This window comes from Biomphalaria glabrata, chromosome 6 (genome assembly GCF_947242115.1).
Source record: "Biomphalaria glabrata chromosome 6, xgBioGlab47.1, whole genome shotgun sequence".
In the NCBI taxonomy this organism is placed as follows: Eukaryota; Metazoa; Mollusca; class Gastropoda; family Planorbidae; genus Biomphalaria; species Biomphalaria glabrata.
In genome coordinates this window covers 10442685-10467147 of record NC_074716.1, presented here as the reverse complement: position 1 = coordinate 10467147, position 24463 = coordinate 10442685, and the positions used below count along the sequence as shown (strand labels likewise).

At 40.2% G+C, this 24463-nt stretch overlaps 1 protein-coding gene across 3 annotated transcripts in view; it reads left to right on the top strand.

Moving 5' to 3' along the window:
- Window positions 1-13237, top strand: part of LOC106051760 (uncharacterized) — an 88461-nt gene extending 75224 nt beyond the window's left edge. For 2 of the 3 annotated variants that reach the window (XM_056031558.1, XM_056031557.1), the window contains 3 exons: window positions 5083-5229; window positions 8846-8992; window positions 11943-13237. In XM_056031558.1, coding sequence (XP_055887533.1) covers window positions 5083-5229; window positions 8846-8992; window positions 11943-12136 — 488 coding nt within the window. In that variant the 3' untranslated portion in view covers window positions 12137-13237. The remainder of the gene's footprint in view (window positions 1-5082; window positions 5230-8845; window positions 8993-11942) is intronic. The other variant, XM_056031559.1, reaches the window with a different exon arrangement.
- Window positions 13238-24463: the final 11226 nt, after the last annotated feature.

Genomic DNA, 24463 nt, shown 5'->3' with positions numbered 1-24463 from the left:
TGTGACAAAGAATGTGTATCCTTGTGCATAGAGGGGTGTGTACTTTTCGCTACAGGTTGCAACGTTGCAGTCTCTAATTTATGCTTTCTGTAATGATTGTTATCGACTATACACGAGATTTTATACATATTTCAAGAGAGGAAGAGTAAATAGATTGCAAAATGAGTACTGGTATGTACTTTTCGCTACTAGCAGACAACGGCTATGTCTATTTCAGAGTAAACAAAATAGTAAATAACAGATTAACTTGTGGAATCACTTCAATTACTTACACAGATGTCATTGTTTACAAATGTGTGTACAAGTACCAACATTTTTTGTAAGAGTTATCCAGTCTGCTTTTTTGAAAGTTTTGTACTTCTAGGTGTTCTTTTGTTTAGAGGATGTAGGGAAGACTTAGAATTTTGGATAGTTTTTAAATATTTTCGGGTGTACTTTTGTTCTTCTCTAAACCTTTTTTTAAAATATGCTACGGGGGTGGTGGCCTAATGAACCATACTTGGAATTTTTAGAAGATTGCTTTCATCAATGAAAATCATAAACTTGCATTTCTTAATTCCTCTAAAATTTCTCGACTGGCTTCTTCTTACAGGATATTTGTTTCTAAATACTTTATGTTAAATCCAAATTTTCTTTGTAAATGTGAGTTTTAAATATTTTATCTTTTTTTGACTAATAAGGCTGGTCTCAGAACCATTTAATTTTGTAATAAACACAAAGTTTTCAGATAACTCGACATTAAAGTATAAATAACTTATGCATTAATATAAAATTTGGCAAGCAGCCAGTCAACTTTGAAATGAAAACTTTTCTCTTACAAGATAAATAATATTCAGTGCCTGCACATTTTAACATAGTGTCATGACTTTAATTATTTAATTAATAAGTATTAAGTTTTCCAGGTATATGGCAAGGTAGGGTCTGTCTGTCTCCGTACAGAGAGAGACTTCCGCATGCACCAGTTCTATCTGTTTCAAGACTAGTCGTATCTTCAAAAGCTTTTCTGAGCACCCTGCAGTCGTAGAGGATGTGTTCCACGGTTTTGTCTTCCACATGGCAGTGTCGACATCTCGGATTCTGCTTCTCTCGGATATTAGCGAAGTAGGCTCCTATCGGACAGTGCTTAGTGCGGAATCGTGCCAAGATTGCTTGCTCCTGTCTAGCTGCCACCACTCGTCTTTTCGGTTTGGGCGTTTGAGAACTCTCCAGACTTCCCGTCCCGTGCTACATAAGTCCCAGCTGTTGTACCATTTGGACTTGATCCATTCATATATCTTTGTTTTTGCACTCGTGTATGTTTGCGGCTCCTCTCGTGGGTTAGAAGCGTTCCTAGCTTCGCCAAACTGTCGGCTCTCACGTTTCCTCTAATTCCACAGTGTGAACTCATTGCATACGTTTCTGATAGTTCCTTTCGAAGTTCTCCACGCACGACATAGTTTTTGCCAGTTGTGTAGGCCGAGTCTCTGGGCTCTTGAGAGCTTGCAGGAAGAAATGTGAGTCTGTAAAGAGAGTAAAATTGGCCGGTGCTGTAGTTCCTTCCTCGATACGTCTTTCAATATTCTTCAGAGCATTTTTTGTTCCTTCCATTTCCTCAATGTAACTGCTTTCTCCTGCACATGGGCCTACTAGTTTATTGTTTTTTGTTGCACCGGGGAAACTGACTACCGCTCCATAACCCGAGTTTGTTCTGCCTTGGACTTATCTGGTTGATTCGTCCGTATAGACCTTAATAGTATATTTCGGAAATTGGGCAATGGTTCTGCGCTGAGTCAAAGTCCGCTAGAGACGTTTGCGAGGCGTAAACTTGTACTAAGAGACTATATTCAATTTGCGACCTTACTGCACCGATGTAGAGCGTCCGCAGCACGCTTGCCTTGGCGGCCCACTTCGTCGTAGCCATTCGCTTTATGACGTTCAATCTTGCTGAGGCTTTTTGTCGTACTTCTTGCACATGATCAGACATAACAAACTTTGGATCCAGAGTAACTCCCAAATACTAGGGTTGTGGTTTCGATTCGAGAGTGGTCTCATCGATTTTTAGATTTATGGCTTCTTGGTGGATGTCTTTTATCAATGTTAATAGGGTCTGGTCCCAGGGGAGTAGCTAGAGCATGGGGGCCCGGGGGGATTAACCTCTTTGGGGGCCCCTTGCATTTTGACTTTCGACACCATGACATGAGATAATGTACTTAATAAATATATACGCCTACATTCACATTGGTAGAGTATATCAGTAAAATAAACAAGAAATAATAATTAAGAATCTTTTAATGAATAATACCGTTGTTTATTGCCGAAATAATGCAAAAGTGGCAAAACTCAATTCATATTCCTTCACGTCGTGCTTTCCAGCAGCAAAGGCATCTATAACATGTTCTACATCGATTCTGTCTGGTATTTGTGACTCAACTGAAATTAAAGCCATGCTGCTAAGCCTTTCTTGTGTCATTGTACTCCTGAGATAGTTTTTGATTACCTTGAGCTTTGAGAAGAATCTCTCACATGACGCAATGGAAGTGGCATGAGTTAGCAGTATTGGGGTGGAGATTGCAAGGTTTGATGTAGATTGCAAGGTTTGAGCACAAATCATTACCATATGAAGCCAGCTTCCTCAATATGTCAATTGGTGATTGTGGCACTGGTTTGTTGAGGAAAAGTGCTCGTGCATCAATGGCATCATTGAACAAGCGATTTGCCTGTATTTCATCAGAACTGGAAAAAACAACACAGTTTTTTATCTAGTGTCATCATCCATAGACTTTATGGGTGTCTTGATTCATGATAAAACTCAAAGGTGTCCACATGGTTTTCCAGCTTTTAGAATCTGTCCTTCATCTCCATATGAAGTCGGTCCAGCACTTATGTTGCAACACGTTTAAATTGCAGTTCTTTTGACAATCCTACATCAGAACTAAATTTCCCATCAAGCCTTTTCTTTCTTTTGGTTATCTTGATTATATTAATTCCGTTGCATCCACTATCTTCTTTTGCGTTTTCGGGGGGATAAATGATCAGTTTCGTCCGTTTCTCATCATTTTGCAGAAAGCAAGAAAATGTTTTCATTTCCTAGGTGCAGACCAGACGTTTGTAGTTTCTTCTGAACTATATTTAATTGGTAGAAGGAAATTTGAACAAAAGTCCAGATAAGCAAAAATTGTATAATTTTACCCTGCATGAAGAAGATTCTGTGCATTGCTTCTAGTGTCCATTCTTTTAGTTGTTGATTCAGAAAGTTCCCCCAATCGCTTATCAATCAGGTTTCAAAATTTCAAAGTAACTAATCATATTTTTTTCGAAATTATCAACCACCAATAAGGAAATATTAGTGATACCTGTTCTTGTTGAGAAACATCAGTAGTGGTATCAAGCATCAGAGAAAAGTTACAATGTGCATGACTATCCTAACAATTGATTCCCTAACTTTATTGCCCATCAAATTAATAAACTGTTATAAACATAGAGATAAGAGAGTCGAAAACCATGTCTGTATAGTATGGCTTTAATACACTGACTGACTACACAACACACATGTCGTGAACACATTCTTACAGACGAGTTACAAGCACACGTAAACATAATACAGAATATAATTTTCATAACATAAACTCATTTTGAATTTCTGATGACAAATAATGTGTCGTCTCATATTTGTTTCTATGTAAGTGGTGTTTCGTAAATTCATCAAACTCTGCAAGAAATTTCAAAGATGCTAGGAAGTTTCCAGGATTGGGTTAATTCAATTTTTTCGTTGTGACCACATAAGCTTGATTTTGTTTTTGCAAAATACTTAATAGCTGTTCGTAAACGCTTTAGAATATCCATCCAATACTGCTAATTTTTCAAAATGTGCGAATAAAACATATGTGACAGTTCATCTAACTTCTTGTTCAAAAGAGCTTGTCTGTGGTGGAATCCTTCTTTATGTTCTTTCAGTCTCTAGGGTTTTTTCCATTTGGTGAAACCAGCTCCAGGTTTGCTCAATGCACTAGATGTCTTTTCTGATGCCTCAGAAAACAGAACACATGCAAAACAAACGAGACATTTAAAGTGTGAAGAGAAGAGTAGCCAAGATAGGTTGCGAATCTTTCATGTTGGAAGTTTTCTAGTGAACCATAATGTCAAACTTTGTGATTTATTATGGGAAAACTCTACTAGAAACAAATACCTATCATCTTTCTTTTGGAAAATAAGCTACCCTTAACAAAATCTTTGTTTGCAGTTTTTCTGATAAAATTCCAGGCTTGATTTATCCGAAGTCTTTGTAAAGCTTCTTCCACTCCTGTAAAAAGTGATTTTGAAAAACCATCACTTGACTCAGCATCTTTTACTTCTGACTGTGGTAAAAGGTATTTCCCTGTAGTCTCTTTAGTACTACTTCTCTTATCAAGAGACATTTTCACTTCTTCGACTGCTGTATCTTTGTATTAGGCCTAATCAGCTAACTAGTGATATTTTTCTTCAACACATTCATGGTCTCCATTATTTTCAGTGCTCTTATCACATTTCTTCTAAATGATAAGGATAATGAGATGAACTACCCTATATAAACAGGTAATTCCTGTGAGTAACACGCACAAGTCAGCGCAATGGAAGTCACTCTTTGAAATTGATTGTAACACCGCACTGAAAAGGTTACTGCTGTGTGTAATACATCCAACTTATATAACAAAGTAAAAAGCAAGATTTGACTTAAAAACAAATTTCGGACACTCATTTGGGGATCCTAGCAAGTGAGGGCCCAAGAAGGGGGATCTTAAAATTCTGGACCGTCCTGTCTGTTAGGAAGTTGTTTTAGCCACTGATACATATTTGAGCATACTCCGAGGTTCATAAACTTTAGCAATAATCCTTGTTTCCAAACTCTGTCAAAGGCTTGTTTCAGATCTAAAAAGACTGTTCGTCCATTTTGGTTCGATGATGACTACTTTGTCTGCCTGGGAGCTGAGGGCTTTGCACTGGGGTTTTATGCCTCCTCATGTGGCTGGTGAGACCTATGTGAGCCCGGAATGTTCGGCCTGCACACTGAGCAGGTTATATAGACGATACAATGTCAAGTAATGCATATATTTTTATTCTCTGCAGATTGTGCCCCAGGAGACTTAGACTTATTACCAGCACTGTGTACTAACAATAGTATCTGCCAGACAAACCGATCACTGTGCTGTGACTATTGCTCGCGAGTGGAGAACTATACAGTCACATTGACCACCGAGATAACTTCACCCAAAGGTAGTTAGTGAGCCTGCACTTGCCTTGACTGTGACATGTAAATCCTTGTAATAGTTTAAATATCAAGTTGTATTGTAGATCCTAAAAGAAAGGCAAACTTATAAGCGTGTTATTGAAATAAACGGAAAGTCACACATCTTTTTTTATGTCATAGTCTTTTTAAGTCGTCAGGTGAATGTCAACTCAACCAGAGCAATCTTGAGCGAGCTGCTAATCCTTACAACCTCCGAAAGATTTTATTGCGCATGCTCAAATTCCGAGGCTCGACTTCGTGTATAAATGTTCTTTTCTCTCGTAGCAGGTGATGATTATAGGTCGCTAAATGAAAGGCAATAGTGGTTGTTGTCAAAAAGTACGAAGTTTATGTAGTGTGACGTTGCTATGAGCTATCGGTGTAAACTGTCCAGAGGCTGCGACATCGCAGTGATCAGGCTTTCTGAATGATTGTTCTCGACTATACAAGAGATTTTGTAATTATATTCATACAGTAACAATAAATAGAAAGCACCAAATACGATTATGTTTTTTCATTGTAAATAAAAAAATGTGTATCAAACTTGTGATAAAGAATGTTTATATTATGTGTGATAAAGAATTAGTATCTAATTTGTAATAAAGAATGTGTATCATTTGTACGAGAAAAAATGTGTATCATTCAACATCACCTATCCCATAGTCCGTCGGACCGTATTGACTTTGACACCGCGCAAGATCTGTCAATTGTCTCTCTAAATTCCACTTTGTAATTTGTCTTAAAAAGAATTTTATTCACTGACAGGCCTGTACATTCTTTGATTTCTTCCCATTGCTTTATCTTCTTCTTTTAGTAAACATCGTGTATCATTTGTGTGATAAAGAATGTGCATCATTTGCTTGTATCATTTGTGTGGTAAAGAGTGAGAATCATTTATATTATTAAAAATATTTCTCATATGTGTTTTAAAATGTGTATCATTTGTATGATAAAAAATGTGTATCATTTATGTGGTAAATAATGTGTTTCAATTTTAATATGTATCATTGTACATAGAAAGGTGAGTACATTGTAAAACAAATAAATACCAAACAAGACCCTTACGGAAAGACATTGACATTGTCTGTTACAGAGTCAACACAATATTAAATTTCAGATCAACCTTTGTATGCATATTAACTGCGAGTACCTTTAACAAGGATGTCATTTTTTGCAAACTTTCTTTTTGCTGTCTTGGACGTTGCCACAATGAATACCACCACTAATATAAGAAACGGACTCAAAATTTATGATCGTTGAGCTCTACGCTGTCTTAATACAGAAAAGTAAACTCATAGCTTACGCAAGTCGAACTTTGACTGATACTGAAACTAGATACGCACAGATCGAGAAAGAAATGCTAGCAAATGTATTTGCGCTGGATAAATTCCGCCAATGCACATTTGGTCGACATATAACCATTGAAAGTGACCACAAACCTCTTGAAGCAATAATGGCTAAACCTCTCTCAGCTGCTCCTCGAAGATTGCAAGGAATGATGTAACGCATACAAAACTATAACATAACTGTAATTTATAAAAAGGGAAAATAAATGTATCTGGCCGATGCACTTTCAAGAGCTCATGTTAAGTCATCAGCAAACAGTCAAAATGAGTTTGAACTCATAAATATGTCCAGTTTCATAACCATTGGAGAAGAGATACTACTGAGACTAAAGGAAGAAACCGAGAAAGATGAGACGCTTCAAAAACTTCTAATCACAATTAATCAAGGCTGGCCAGAAGGCAAGCATCGTGTAACATATCAGCTAACGCCTTATTGTAATTTCAGAGACAAAATGTCAGTTCAAGAGCGGAATATATTCAAAGGTGAAAGAGTATTAGTTCCTAAGTCACTACGATTAGAAATGAAAAGAGAAGTAGTTCATTCTACACACTCAGGCATGGAAGGACGCCTGAACAGCGCTCCTGAGAGTTTATTCTGGTCAGGAATGACTGGTGACATAAAGCATAATATTTCAACTTGTGAAATATATTAAGCTTTTAAGCCCAAACAAAGGAAAGAGTTGTTAATGAATCATGAAGTTCCCACACACCCCTGGGAAAAGGTTGGTGTTGATCTATTCACACTTGACGGCAAAGACTATTTTGTGTCTGTGGACTACTACAGTAATTTCTGCGAAGTTGATTGTCTTGAGAGCACTAGTTCAGAAACTGTCATATGAAAACATAAAGCCCATTTTGCTAGATATGGCATCCCATCCACAGTGGTCTCTGACAATGGACCTCAGCTTTCTTCGGACAGCTTCGCAAAATTCGCCAATGATTGGATATTCAACCATTTGACGAGCAATCCTCACTATCCCAGATCAAATGGGAAAGCTGAATCAGCCGTGAAGACTGTAAAGACATTATTTCTTTTAAAAATAAAGATTAGTTAATAGCTTTACTTAATCATAGAAGCACCCCGAATAAAACTGATACTAGCCCATCACAGGCATTCTTCAACAGAAGAATCAGAACCTTGCTGCCTATAGCTAAAAGCCTGTTGAAACCTCAAGTTCTTGATCCTTAGAAACATAGAAAAGCGCTGAAAGAAAACCAGAGGAGATCGGCGATTTACTACAACTCCCACGCTAAAGATTAACCTTCCCTCGTAAAGGGTGAAGAAGTGAGACTAAAGTCAAGGTCGAATGGCCATGAGCGCTGGCAAAAGGGAGTTATAACACGTCAGTTACAACAACGGTCGTATGAAATTGAATCAGGTGGAGGAGTTTATCGCCGAAATAGACTTCACTTACGAAGAATCTCACTGCCTGCTGAAACGAATGCGCCTATACCAACAGGTACGACCGAGCCTGACAATCCCGCACCTGTGGATGCACCCAGCACAGATGAAAGTACTGCTCAGAGACCTGAAAGCCATATAGAAGATGGGTCTTATAGGTCGACAATCTATAGAACTAGGTCAGGCCGAGTGGTCAAATCCACAAGAACTAATGACTATGTGTATGACTAACCTCATTAACCTCAAACACCGGAGGATGTTACATTTATATATATTTATGTGTATGTATGTTGTGGGTAGGTCTTACTTTTTGTCTCGCTTGTCCTAATACTCAGTATGTTCACGTACTCGCATGTTTTTTTCAAGTCTGTTATCAGTGTGTAATGAAGTCTCCAGTTAGTTTTTTCACTTGTTTGTAATGTCAATAAAAATGGAGTTGTAATTTCAACAGTAGTGTTGTTTTTACATCCTAATTGATAATATAAAAGTTTAAGCCACTGATACATATTTGAACATACTCCGAGGTTCATCAAATTTAGCAATAATCCTTGTCTCCAAACTCTGTCAAAGGCTTGTTTTAGATCTAAAAAGACTGCCAGTGTTGATTCACCCTTGCGTCTTACGTGAATCCACTAATCGTAGGCTTACAAGAAGAAACAATTGACGTCATATTAAAAACACGACAAAGCGACAATTAAAAAATACAGCACAATAAAATAAAATAAATAAACAAATGACGTCATCGCCTATTGAAGAAAGCGGTGCTATTAGATTGTGAAGATTTTTACTACAAAACTAAGTACGACATATAGACGATCCGATGTCAAGTAATGTTTATATTTTTATTCTCTTCAGATTGTGCCCCAGGAGACTTAGATTTATTACCAGCAATGTGTTCTAATATTAGTATCTGCCTGACAAACCGATCGTTTTGCTGTGACTATTGCTCGCGAGTTGAGAATTATACAGTCACAATGACCACCGGGATAACTTCACCCAAAGGTAGTTAATGAGCCTACACTTGCATAGACTGTGGCATGTAAATCCTTGTAATAGTTTAAATATAAATTTGTAATTTGGATCCTTAAAGAAAGGCAAACTTATAAGCGTGTTATTGAAAGGAAAGTCACACATCTTTTTATGTTCTAGTCTTTTAGAGTCGTCAGATGAATGTCAACTTAACCAGAGCAATCTTGAGCAAGCTGCTAATCCTTACAACCTCCGCAAGTTTTTATTGCGCATGCTCAAATTCCGAGGCGCGACATCGTGTATAAATGTTCTTTCCTCTCGTATCTGGTAATTATTATTGGTCTCTAAACGAAAGGCTATAGTGGTTATTGTCAAAAAGAATGAAGTTTATATATTGTGTCGAGGTGTGTAAACTGTCCAGAGGCTGCGACATCGCAGTGATCAGGCTTTCTGAATGATTGTTCTCGACTATACAAGAGATTTTGTAATTATATTCATACAGTAACAATAAATAGAAAGCACCAAATACGATTATGCTCTTTCATTGTAAATAAAAAAAAATGTGTATCAAACGTTTGATAAAGAATGTTTATAATATGTGTGAGATAGAATTAGTATCATATGTGTAATAAAGAATGTGTATTATTTGTGTGATAAAAAATTAGTATCATATGTGTAATAAATAATGTGTATTATTTGTGTGATAAAGAATTAGTATCATATGTGTAATAAAGAATGTGTATCATTTGTACGAGAAAAATTGTGTATCGATCAACATCCCTTTTCCCATAGTCTGTTGGACCGTTTTGACTTTGACATCGCGCAAGATGTCAACTGTCTCTCTTAATTCCACTCTGTCCTTTGTCTTAAAAAAGAATTATATTCCCTGTCTATTCTTTGATTTCTTCTCATCGCTTTATCTTCTTCTTTTTGTAAACATCGTGTATCATTTGTGTGATAAAAAATGTGCATCATTTTCTAGTATCATTTGTGTGATAAAGAGTGAGAATCATTTGTATAATTCAAAATATTTTTCATTTGTGTTTTAAAATGTGTATAATTTGTATGATAAAGAATGTGTATCATTTATGCTGTAAAAAATGTGTATCAATTAATATGTATTGTTATAAACCTGGTGGTGGCACAGATGGGGGTAGTGGTTTGTGTTATCAGCCGACACAAATCGCCCCAGGCCAGTGCTAGACGAGCGGTCAACCATGACAAGCTACGACGGTCAGCCGAGTCGAGTGTTAACAGGACGGTTCAGGAAGGATCGCCGTCGTGAACAGAGCTCAGGAGCGTCACGAGAGTTTTAGTCATCTGACCACCTAGAAACGTCGAGCGGCGTTCTGTCCGGTTCGAGAAGGCTAGTAGGTACCCTATATAAGAGCGGAGGTGTCGCAGTCAAGACGGTAAACGAGAGAAGGTTCACGGCAGGGGTTCAGAACACGGTCCACTACAGCATAATTCAACGGTGTGGTTCTGTACGGAGCATTACGACGATTCAGTGCGGAGTACTGTAAAGAGCAGTTGAGACGACTGGCGCCAGTGTGTGAAGTCAGTCCTGAACTGTTGAACCCAGTGCAAACTTGGAACGAGACGGAGAGGCCAGTGCAAGAGTTGATACGGCGGAACGGTGTTATCGGAGAGATATTTGTACATTGTACGTGTTGCCAATTGTACAGTATTGGCTGTTATTTATCCAACTATTAAACTGTTACGTTACTCTGGAGCCCTGAGTTGTCAAGTTATTTACGTTGGTGTTGTATGGTGCAGTTTGCAGAGAGCCTGGATAGTGAGATTCGTAATAGTATCAGTGCACATAGAAAGGTGAGTACTTCGCGAAACAAATAAATACCAAACAAGCCCCTTATGGGCAGACATCGACATTGTCTGTTACAGAGTCAACACAATATTAAATTACAGATTAACTTTTGTATGCATATTTACTGCTTGTACCATTAACACGTGTAATTTTTTGCAAACTTTCTTTTTGCTGTCTTGGACGTTGCCACAATGAACCTCACCGCTAATATAAGAAACGGACTCTAAATTTATGATCGTTGAGCATGGCATATTTTCACTTAAACATCCACCTCATTTAAGTTATTTTATAATATTTTGTTTTTAACAAAAATTCTTTTCTTAATAAGTACACATACAAAAATATATTCTTATATTTGTTACTTAGATAATATGCATTTATCTAGCTTTTTCTCTTATATATCACGTTCCAAATTAAAATGTCTTTACAATGACTTATTATCCAGGATATACATTTTCAATATGTATGTGTAACCAGAATTTGCGGCATCATAGTTTAAACATTGGTTCCATTTCCTCGTGTGTTTATTTTAAAATAACCTCTTCTTGTATAAGAATAAATTAATCTGTGACAGGGATCTGAGTCTGTTCACGCGCAAAAGGGTTCAATACCCAGTCGAGAATATCCAAATGAAGAATTGCTTTTAATCTTTGATTAAGTTTGACTTAGAATAGTTTATAATTGTTGATTATTATTTAAATTATCAATTCGAATTGAAAAAAAAAATAACCTCTTCTTGTATAAGAATAAATTCCTCTGTGACAGGGATCTGAGTTTGTTCACGCGCAAAAGGGTTCAATACCCAGTCAAGAATATCCAAATGAAGAATTGCTTTTAATCTTTGATTAAGTTCGACTTAGAATAGTTCATAATTGTTGATTATTATTTAAATGATCAATTCGAATTGACTTGCTTTATCTAAGAAGTTATTTCATTTGTATATTAGTTTCATTTTTCTGTTGACCCCTTTCAGTCGTCTCGCGGACACCTGGGGCTCAAAGACCACAGTTTGAGAATCAACAGCTCAATTGGTTGCTTAATTTCGTTGTGTGTAACTTAGCTCGTCAAATCTAAAATTTAAAATAAATACGTAGTGGAAGCTGTACATAGTAGAATAGTCGAGACATTATAATGTATACTATTTGTTTCTTATAACAGAATGTGTACTGGGAGAGCCAGACTTAAATCCAGAGCTGTGTACTAGCCCAAGTGTCTGCCAGACAGAGCCACTGATGTGCTGTAATTACTGCACCTACAATTCTGGAGCCATTTTCTCATTATACGATACATGGATTTATCTTTGGTTTTACATTCATTTATTTTTATTTTTGTCAAAACAAATGTCAGCTTAATAGATCTAGAAGTCAACTGATGTCGATGTTTCTCATATTTTGATAACAAAATGTTTTACAATTTATTGTTCATACCTATTTTTAGCGGCCCCCGATGTCTGTTCGTCTGTCCGTCTGTCCCGTTTAGATCTCGTAAACTAGAAAAGATATTGAAAATCCGACTTCACAATATTTTAGACCATTCAAAGTTCTGATGCAACGGCTACTTTTTTTTTCCTGAAAGCGAAAATTCTTATTTTTTAATATCAGTTATGCAAGCAGTTTTTTAAAGAGAAAAAGCTAATTAGTATGCATTATAAGTTAGACCTAATTTAAAACGAATAGTAATCTTATAAATTTTATTTTCGTGAATATTTTTTTCTATTATATAGCGGAATTTTTTATTTTTTTTTTGAGGATTCGAATATGAGATTGAGCCTTTTCAAAACAATTACATTATTTATTCCGAACCAACGGTCCCGGGTTCGAATCCTGGTGAAGACTGGGATTTTCAACTTCTGAGTTTACCCAGCTCTAATGGGTACCTGACATTAGTTGGGGAAAAGTACAAGCAGTTAGTCGTTGTGCTGGCTACATGACATCATCGTTAACCGTAGGCCACAAAAACAGATGAACTTTACATCATCTGCCCTATAGACCACAAGGTCTGAAAGGGAAACTAGTTAGGCCAGGTTCACATCTAACTTTACATTCACTTTCACCTATCCTTTGATTTGCGGGACCGTTGGGGCACTACACAAGTTCTGTTAACCTTCATTCTCCATTCTTATCTCTCATTTGTCTTTGATATAATTTAATTCGGATGTTCTTTCTGAAAATATTGAATCCTACATGGGTGGACCACTGGTTGAGCGGTTTGAGCGCTGAACTGTCGTTCGAATTTATCGACGGTCGAAGGTTCAAACCCTGCCTGCTAGCATCCCCCGTCGTTCTGCGGGAGGTTTGGACTAGGAAATAAACTATCTTCGACTCTGAAGGATTATCCCAATTATGTAAAACATTTTACTTCAGAGCCAATTTTGAGTTTGTGTTTCCACACAAACTGTCTTTGTAACCTTGTTTTATCTTTATCTTTGTAATAAACATTAATATTTATCATAATACAGCAAATTCTCAATGTACATTTGCTAATTGTTATAAGTTACCCCAAAAATGTTAAGCTTTATGGAGATTTCAATGTGGTTCCGCAAACTGTTTTCCATTTGTCCGAAGATCAAATTCCATAACCTTACTATCTAATTTTTATGCTACATTAAATGAATTATTGTATAAGACCATGTTTAAAGTAAAGTTACAGTTCAAACCTCGTAAAGAAACGAGTCGTAAATAAATATTTGTGTGAATATCTTTTTAGTCCTGCACATTTAATTGTTTTTATAATATTGTTAGTTAAATCTCGTGTAGATCTAGAATCTAAACAATTTGAATGCCACAGCAGTTTAGTCAATAAATAAAAACTTTGAGCATATTATAGTAAAAGACTATAAACTTTGTTGTCACTTCGATGCTGTGTTTCCCTAGATACTGTTACGAATGAACAGTGACAGGTAGAGGTCACTATGTGTGACCCCGGCGAGATGACACAGCACCGAGTGTTATCTGGAATCTATGCATGTAAACAAAGTCAGGATGGGACGTGCCTCACGTGTTGTTCCAGAGGACGAAAAGATTTACGAAGGGGGGCATTGTGACAAATGAACAGTGACAGTTAGAGGTCACTACGTTTGACCTCGGCGAGATGACACTGCAGCAGGCATCCTCTGGAATCGACATGTATAAACAACAACAGGATGTGATGTTTCCTCCCATGTTGTTCCAGAGGGTACTAGCAGTGTTTTTGCAACAATAGACAAGCGATTAGGGACTCTTTATAAACCAGAGATGTTCATGTGAAAAGAGTCAGTACAGTCGTCGATACTGTTCTCTACTGTGCGAGACAGTAGAAGAGAGTGGACTTGAGCTGTTACAGTCGATACAGTCGATGTAAGACGTATACGCTACATGTTACAGTGACGAATTGTTATAGTTATAATTCAATAAAGTTATATAAAGCTGAAAGTTGAGTCGTCAAGTTCTTTGCAGTGTTTCTTTTATTTGTGTGCCTAGTACATTTAGCCAGAAAATCAGAAATACGTAACAATTGGTGTCAGAAGTGGGATATTTTCTGGCTGAAATGTCTTCGAGGAAACTACTTAACCAGCTGTTGGTCAAAGAATTAAGGCAAGAACTTCGTGAGAGAGGTCTGCAGCTCAATGGTAACAAAGAAACACTAACAGAACGCCTAAGACAGGCCCTTATTGAGGAAGATCAAGATCCAGATGAATACATATTTGAATTAAACCCAGATATGACAGAGATCCTGTGTAACATGCAGGGCCAGATGGACTTAATGAAGGAGAGCTTCAAGAAAATAAACGCCATGAATGAAAAAGTTAATGAACAGATGAGCTATATGAACGAGAAGATTGACCAGAGAGTCAACACTGTGGAAAAAGAAATGGAAGAGATAAGGACTCATGTCCAAGAACAACTGAGTAAGGAACGGGGTACTAGAACAAAAACATTAGTGCCCGAAATCTCTGGGAAGATAAAGCCGCCTGTGTTTGATGGATCCATCTCATGGACTGTTTACAAAAGACAGTTTGAGGCAGCGGCCAAGGTTAATAACTGGAACACTGAAGAAGAGAAAGCGACTGCTCTGGTGTTAGCTTTAAGACGGAAGGCAGCAGAACTGCTTCAGTCAATAACAAATCAACAAGATTACGCTGCCATTGTTAAGGCTATGGAGCTCCGTTACGGAGACGAACATTTACAAGAAGTTTATAAAGTTCAGTTGAAAACCCGACAACAACGCTCCGGTGAAACCTTGCAAGAGCTAGAGGCGGACATAGAACGTCTTGCTCATTTGGCATATCCAACAGCAGCACAAGACTTTCTGGACGTCATTATCACTGATGCATTCATTGATGCTATTCGAGATCCAGAACTGAAGAAGGCAATAAGAATCAGTGGTAAGCGCAAATCCAGCGAAGCTCTGGTCTACGCCCTCTCCTATGAAGCCGCCAAAGACGCCTCTAAGAATATCCATCATGGGCGTATGCTGGAAGTCCAAGAAGAAGATCTTACACAACTTCTCAGAAGGGTAACTGAAGTGCTAGAAAAACGCAGACCAAATAAGAAGCAAGAAGGACAGAATAGAACCAGTGTACGTTGTTGGAATTGTGGAGAACCTGGCCATCTACAAAGGAACTGCACGAGAAGATTTCCCCGACAAACAGAGTATCAGCACAGACCGGAGACAGATGCAAGGTCAGGTGCTCATGTCTACCAGGGAAACTAACTTTCGCCGGTTTTATGGGGCAAAAATCGGCGATCAAGAACATGACAGCCCCTGCAACTATAATTCCAGTCGCTGTGTTAGGGAAGAATAAAAGTCTGTACATCAATGGTAGAATTGGATCTCGAAATTACCGTTTTCTTCTAGATACTGGTGCCTCACGTTCAGTCATTCGTCCAGACATTGTCAAAAAGAACGAAATCAAGAGAGTGAACTCTTACTCCTTGAAGACGGCCAGTGGAGAGATGATGCCTATACATGGACTGACAAATATAAACTTTGAGCTCGGGCATCAGTCATTTATACATGAATTTCTGATCGCTAACATTACGGATGACTGTATTATTGGGCTCGATTTTATGCAGAAATGTGAATTATCTCTGAACATCGGAGGTGGTACTTTGAAATGTGGTGATGTTGAGATTCCCTTGCTCGGGGATGAAGATGAAGAGAATGGTCAAATAAGAAGAATCCTTTTAACAGAAGATACAAGTTTGCCAGCTCAGTCTGAAGCAATTATCTGGGGAAAGTTAGAGCATGGTCAAACTGCAACGATGACGGCGATAGTGGAAGGCATTGAAAATGACAACAGCGGAATGGCAGTAGGAAAAACATTGGTCCTTGTCGGAAAAGATCAAAAGGTGCCCGTCAGAATCATGAACCTCGGCCTACAGGAGAGACATCTAGAGAAAGACAGCCCCATCGCAATATGTAATACTCTTGACCTGATCAGAAACTGTAATAATGATATCACGATCGTTAATTCCACCAAACCTTTCAATCCACAAATTACCAAGCTCCTGACAGAAATGAAAGTGAATTTATCAGATGAGCAGTACAGCAAAGCGGAACAGTTGATCATTGAGTTTGAAGATATTCTGCCATCTGATGAAACAGACTGCGGACGGACAAACATGGTACAACATCGAATAGACACTGGAAACACCAGACCGATTCGACAGCCACCACGTCGCTTGCCGTTAGCAAAGCAACAAGAAGCTATAGACATGAAAGAGGGCATGACGCAGCAAGGAATCATTGAGCCCTCAAATAGTCCTTGGTGTTCGCCTATTGTCTTAGTAAAGAAGAAGGATGGATCTATGCGATTTTGTGTAGATTACAGAGCTCTGAATGAAGTCACACATAAAGATAGTTATCCACTTCCTAGAATCGACGATACTTTGGACACGCTTGCAGGGTCCCAGGTATTTTCTACTCTCGACCTAAAGAGTGGGTATTGGCAAGTTGAAATGCATCCCAATGATAGAGAGAAAACCGCCTTCTCTGCTGGCAATGGCCTCTGGCAATTTACTGTGATGCCATTCGGTCTCTGCAACGCACCAGCCACCTTTGAACGATTGATGGAGAGGGTTTTACGAGGACTTCATTGGACTACATGCCTTGTTTACCTTGATGACATTATTGTCATTGGCAAAACGTTTGAAGAGCACCTTGCAAATCTGAAGGAAGTATTTCAACGGATAAGAAGTGCGGGAATGAGACTCAGCCCAAAGAAGTGTTCCTTATTCAGGAAAAACGTTAAGTACCTTGGTCACATTGTGTCAAATGACGGAGTCAGCACTGACCCTGACAAAGTTGAGGCAGTGAAACGATGGCCTACGCCAAGTAATATCCATGAGCTGAGAAGTTTCTTGGGACTCTGTACATACTACCGACGTTTCGTGCCAAATTTCTCAAACATCTGTAAGGTCCTTCATCAACTGACAGAGCAAAAGAGGCCATTTATTTGGACATCTGAATGTCAAGAAGCTTTCGAGAGGCTGAAAAACACACTATCCTCATCACCAGTATTGGCCTACCCCATTCCAGGGAAGACATTCATACTCGACACAGATGCAAGCAACACTGGAATAGGCGCAGTCTTGTCCCAAAAGGTGGATGAAACTGAACGAGTCATCGCATACTTCAGTCGAAGCCTATCGAGAGCTGAAAGGAACTACTGTGTGACGAGACGTGAATTGCTGGCTGCTGTGGATGCAATAAAACATTTCCACAAGTACCTATACGGGCAGAAATTTATCTTAAGGTCAGATCACGCAGCTCTGCAATGGTTGCTTTCGTTTAAGAGCCCTGAAGGTCAGGTGGCAAGGTGGATCGAACGTCTTCAAACCTATGAATTTGAAACTAAGCACCGAAAAGGGCAAATTCACCAAAATGCTGATGCACTGTCTCGACGACCCTGCAAAGCAGAATGTAAGCACTGCAAGAAGGCTGAAGAAAAGGAGGTAGCTGTCAATTGTCTTCGGCTCGGAGTAGATGTTTCCGGACCCTGGTGTGATAAAAAGATTCGAGAGGACCAAATGCAAGATGAAGATCTGGCTCCCATTCTTCTATGGAAAGAAGATGGACAACGGCCAGATTGGAAAGACATCTCTGAGAAGGGGGTAGCCACCAAGGCGTACTGGGCTCAGTGGGACTCGCTGACGTTGGTCAATGGTGTCATCAAAAGAGTTTGGGAATCAGCTGATGGAACATCCAATCGCCTTCAGCTGATGTTACCGAAGGTGAGAGTTGCTGAAGTACTGAAAGAGATGCATAATGGCGCTACCGGATCTCATCTTGGTGTCAATAAGACTCTGGAAAAGGTTCGTCAGCGGTTCTACTGGTTCAGATATAGAGAGGATGTAGAGGAATGGTGTCGAAGGTGCGACATATGTGCGGCAGCAAAAGGCCCTCGACGCAAAACTAGGGGTCTTTTGCAACAGTATAATGTTGGTGTTCCATTCGAGAGGATCGCAATAGATGTAGCAGGCCCATTTCCTGAAACCAAGAAAGGAAACAAATACATCTTGGTAGTCATGGACTATTTCAGCAAATGGCCAGAAGCTTATGCCATACCAAATCAAGAAGCTATCACAGTGGCCGAAACACTCGTGGATAACTGGATCAGTCGCTTTGGTGTACCTAATGAGTTGCACTCTGACCAGGGCAGGAACTTCGAGTCCAAAGTTTTCCAGGAGATGTGCAAGACACTTGGCATCGAAAAGACTCACACGACAGCTCTCCACCCGCAATCTGATGGGATGGTGGAGCGATTCAACAGAACCCTAGAACAACATCTGTCTAAGGTTACTGATGACCGACAAGACGACTGGGACACCCATATCCCCATGTTCCTCATGTCATACAGAGGATCCGTTCATAGCACCACAGGATATACCCCAGCGAAGATGTTATTTGGTCGTGAGCTTCGTCTACCATGTGACCTGTTATTTGGGATTCCGAGAGATACGCCAGTGTCTTCAACTGAATATGTCACCAATCTCCGAAGACGATTGGAGAATGCTCATGTATTGGCCCGCAGAAACATCAAGACCAACAGTGACCTGATGAAAACGAGGTATGACAAACGGGCCAATACGTCGGGGTTCCATGAGAATGATCTAGTTTGGCTCTATAACCCACAGAGACGAAAAGGCAGATCCCCGAAACTCCAAAGAGACTGGGAAGGTCCATACCGTGTCGTAAAAAGAATAAACGACGTGGTCTACCGGATACAGAAAAGTCCACGGTCCAAGCTGAAGGTTGTCCACGTTGACCGACTCCATCAGTACCGTGGTGAAATAGAATCTGTTCGGGACGAACAGATCTAAGAAGGGGGCAGTGTTACGAATGAACAGTGACAGGTAGAGGTCACTATGTGTGACCCCGGCGAGATGACACAGCACCGAGTGTTATCTGGAATCTATGCATGTAAACAAAGTCAGGATGGGACGTGCCTCACGTGTTGTTCCAGAGGACGAAAAGATTTACGAAGGGGGGCATTGTGACAAATGAACAGTGACAGTTAGAGGTCACTACGTTTGACCTCGGCGAGATGACACTGCAGCAGGCATCCTCTGGAATCGACATGTATAAACAACAACAGGATGTGATGTTTCCTCCCATGTTGTTCCAGAGGGTACTAGCAGTGTTTTTGCAACAATAGACAAGCGATTAGGGACTCTTTATAAACCAGAGATGTTCATGTGAAAAGAGTCAGTACAGTCGTCGATACTGTTCTCTACTGTGCGAGACAGTAGAAGAGAGTGGACTTGAGCTGTTACAGTCGATACAGTCGATGTAAGACGTATACGCTACATGTTACAGTGACGAATTGTTATAGTTATAATTCAATAAAGTTATATAAAGCTGAAAGTTGAGTCGTCAAGTTCTTTGCAGTGTTTCTTTTATTTGTGTGCCTAGTACATTTAGCCAGAAAATCAGAAATACGTAACAATACTGTAGGCTGTAATATTGACCAAGATACCGCGCCTTGATGAATGACTTGTTGGGAACACGTCTAATGTATATGTGTAGCTATGTTATCAGGTCTAAATGCGCATAAGTAAATCTGAAATAAAAAAGTCAATTAAAAGTAAAGACTTAAAGGTAATTTCCGCTTTTAGCTGGCGTATTTACGCCTCTAGGCAGCACCTGGCAATCACTGGCCAGATTTTTGCGATGTCCCAGCGTTGAATCAATGGTAAAAAAATATTTTCAGGGGGAGATGACCTAGTTGATTTTTAATATCGACAGCTGAAACCATATTCGAAGAGAGAGGAAATAAAAACATATAGAAATAATAGAATTAATAGCGCTGTAGAGCCGACTCACAGACCTATATAAATATCGCCAGCTTATAGCGGATTGCAAGAGAGAATTTAAAACTGTTTGTTTGTTTGATTTGAGGCACATAGGCACAATTTAGGCCATGTCGTGCCTGCAGTCCCTTAAGGACTACTCTCTCTCTAAACAACAGGGCCAGATTCTATACAGTCATATCATTAAAATCAAGGTCTATTCACAGTTAAAATAGTAAAGGTAGTAAAAATTTAAATATTTGGTAAAAATCTAATGTAAATAGTGCATGTTCACAAATTCATAAATCATATCTTCGTAGATAGCCCCACTTCCCGGATAAAGCCCAGTACCTTCCCAGGGTCGACATTATCAAATAGTGTATTTAAATTAGTGACTCTAAAATATTTCGCCCTGACATCCTGGTATCTGGGGCAATCAACGAGGATATGTTCCACGGTGAGGCGAGAGTCACAGTACTCACAAAGTGGGGGCTCCTCTTTCTTCAGTACAAAAGAGTGCGTGATGTAGGTGTGGCCAATCCTAAGTCTGGACATGGTCGTACTACCACGCCTTGTCAGACCCTTAGATGTAGGCCGCCACCTGACATCCGCCACAATCCTGAGTTTACTGTGAGTCTCAGCCTCCCATCGGTTCTGCCACTCTCGAAAGGTGGCAGAGGCAATACTTTGTCTCAGGTCCGAGTAGGGAATTTGGGTTCCTGACACCGCATGATTTAGGGCTCTCTTTGCTTCTCTGTCTGCGGCTTCGTTTCCCTCAATGCCAACATGGGAGGGGACCCAGATGAAGGTGACATCCCTATGGTCGGCTGTTATTTGGTCCAACAGCTTCAGGCTCTTATGTACCAATGGGATGTCAGTCTTCATCCGCTCCAGAGCTTGCAATGCAGATTTGGAGTCGGAGCAGATTATAAATTTCCTCCTTTCTGATGCTTTTACGGCCATAAGTGCAAGCAATATTGCGTGCAATTCGGCCGTAAAGATGGAGCAGCCATCGGGGAGTCTACGGGAGATTGTTTTGTTCCGAAAGGAGCAGGCACACGCGACCTTTCCCTCCATTTTGGATCCGTCTGTGTAGATGGTGCCACAATCTCCGTAGCTCTCCTGCAGTTCCCTGAAGTGGACTTGTAGTATGCTTGGGTCTGTATTTTCTTTTTTGAAATTGAGGAGGGATAAATTTAATTTGGGTTTATTCATTAGCCAAGGAGGGTTCTGAGGGGTTTCTATTTTAGAGATTTGGTCAATGGGTGGGGTTAAATTTTGGATGGGTTCTCTCATTCGAAGGCCCAACGGCTGTATGACGTTAGGCCTTCGATTGTATAATTCTACCTCTGTGGGGTTAAATATGGAGTCAAAAGCAGGGTTCGTGGGGTTGGATTTTAGCTTGACTATATACTGCATTGCAAGCTTTTTCATTCTTATATCCATGGGGAGCTCTCCAGCCTCCACATGGAGACTTGGGATAGGTGATGTACGGAACGCGCCGAGACAGAGACGCAGGGCAGCATTTTGTATTGGTTCCAGTATTTTTAGGTACGACTTCCTTGCTGCTCCATATATTATGGATCCGTAGTCTAGCTTGGATCGAATTAGACTCCGATAGAGCAGCAGCAAGGTATCTCTGTCAGCTCCCCAGTCCGTATGGCTGAGTACTCTTAGTATGTTTAATGACTTTTGGCATTTCTTCTTAAGTTCCTTAATGTGGGGGAGAAAATTAAATTTGGAATCTAAGGTGAGGCCTAAGAATTTTGTAGTTTTCATCACAGGGATCTTCTTTTTGTGTATAAATAGTTCAGGGTCTGGGTGTAGTCCCCTTAGATTACAAAAATGCATACTAACTGTTTTGGAGTCTGAGAATTTGAACCCATTATGGTTTGCCCAACCCTGAATTTTGTTTAAACATAACTGTAATTTTCTTTCTAAGGTGTTCATGTTTTTCCCATAAGTGAGAATGAAAAAGTCATCAACATACAAAGAGCACTCTATGCCAGGGGACAGCGCATTTATGATGCTATTTATTTTAATGTTGAACAGGGTGACTGACAGAATGCTGCCCTGGGGTACACCCATTTCCTGGTCATGAGTGTCAGAAGCGGAGTTGCCCACTCGAACCTGAAATTTTCGATCTTTCAGGAATTCCTCCACAAAACGGGGGAGGTGTCCCTTTAAGCCCCATAAGCGCCAGGTCACGTAGAATGCCATGTTTCCAGGTTGTGTCATAGGCCTTTTCTATATCGAAGAATACAGCTACTAGATGTTCTCTTCTGAGTAATGCATTTCTAATATAAGCTTCCAGCCTTACCAGGTGGTCAGTTGTTGTCCGCCCCTGCCGGAATCCGCACTGGTAGTTTGAGATCACTTTATTCCTTTCCAGGTACCAGACCAGTCTGCTGTTAATCATTCTTTCCATGGTTTTGCAGATGCAGCTTGTTAGTGCTATTGGTCGATAGTTAGCTGGGTCAGAGCCGTCTCTTCCCGGTTTAGGTATCGGTATAACTGTGGCTTTCCTCCAGCTGTTTGGGAAAGCGCCTGTTTGCCACACACAGTTATAGACCCCTAGCAGGACTGCCAATGAGGGTTCGGGAAGGTGCTTGAGGAACTGATAATGGATTTCGTCTTCTCCAGGCGCTGTGTCATGTGACTTGTCCAGCGATTTCTTCAGTTCCTCAAGCGAGAACGGTTTGTTGTAGTCTTCATTGTTCTCTGACCTGAAATCAATGGGGTGTCTTTCCTCCCTGGTTTTGACTTTTTGGAACTCTGGCGTGTAGTGTGCAGTGGATGATTTTTCTGCTATTGAAGATGCAAGGCAGTCAGCTATTTCTCTGGGGGACGTGACAGTTCGTCCTTGGTTTTTCAAATGCCCTATTGCATTTGATTCTTTCCCTTTGATTCGCCTTACTGCCTTCCAAACCGCTCTAGCAGAAATTTTGGCATCCAGACTGCCGACAAAACTTCTCCAGGAATTCCTTTTGGCTGACCGTATGGTTTGTTTAGCCTTTGCTCTAGCTATCCTGAATAGCTTTAGGTTTTCCTGGGAAGGATTCTTTATAAATGCAGCCAGTCATTTTTTCCTATCACCAATAGCACTTTTGCAAGCTGTATCAAACCATGGTTTGCTAGGCCGTTTTGGATTTGCAGAGGTTAGGGGTACAACTTTCCTGGCTATACTTAGTAGCTTGCTAGCAAAGGTATCAGCTGGGTTCTGTTCATGGAGGATATTTTCTGTGATATCCTCGGAGCATCTTTTTTGGAATTGTTCCCAATCGGCCTTATTCAGTTTCCACCGCTGAGGTCGTCCCAATGAAGGGAGATTGTTAGTAATGATGATTGGGAAGTGATCTAACTGACCATTTAAAATCGTCCAGAACTCCGGGGGCGCATACGGTGAGGTCAATGCATTTGAGTGATCCAGTTCCTGGGTGCAAGTAGGTTGGTGATGCATCATTAAGTATGCATAAATCATGTTGGAGGAAGATATCCTCCAGCATACGACCTCTTGTGTCGGTATTGTTGGATCCCCACATGGTGTTATGGGCATTGAAATCCCCAAGGATTAAAAAGGGCCGGGGGTGTTGTTTCAATAGGTCCTCCATGTCTGTTCGGTTTAATGGAGCGCCTGGTGGTAGATACAGGCTGCAGCAAGTGATAACCTTGTGAAGGGTTATCCTAGCTGCTACGGCCTGTAGTGTGGTCCGTAGTTCTACCCTCTCATGGGGGATGCTATCCTTCACAAGGATACAGACTCCACCTGATGCTCTCTCTGCATCCTCAACATTCTTGGTGTAAGCACGGTAGCGTCGGAAGCTGATGCAATCTTTCAGAAATGTTTCCTGTAAGCAGACAGCTACAGGAGTCTCAGAGTCCATCAGTAGCTGCATTTCCTCGTAATTGGCCTTGAGGCCTCTACAATTCCACTGTACAATTCTGGAATCCATGGCTTATTCTAGATGACCTACTTGGAGCTATTTGGCCTTGGGAGGCCCCCGGAGGGGTTTCCCTTTATTCCAGTGACCTTGGTATTTTTATTCTTGGGTTTGGATGGAGAGGAGGACAACCCCCTTTTGGGGGAAGTCTTTCTCTCTGGAGAGGGGAGATCCCTCTGGTTAGAGCGGAGGTTATTTCCTCCTCTCTCACCTCGGGCATCCTCTCCGCTTTGATTTCTCCCCTTAGGGAGTTGGTCAACCTCTAACTCGGTAGAGGTTGGGGTGTCTGGCTGGGTTCTCTGAGGAGAACCTGTGTCAGACATGATGTTTCCGGGTTCTCCCGGAGTATTGGTTTTGACATGCTGCTCAGTCTCCATGCTCTCATCAGCGAGCACAGAGAACCTGTTCTTTATCATGACAACAGGGCTTTCTTGTTTCTTCAGAGGTGTGTTCTTTGGCGGTGTTT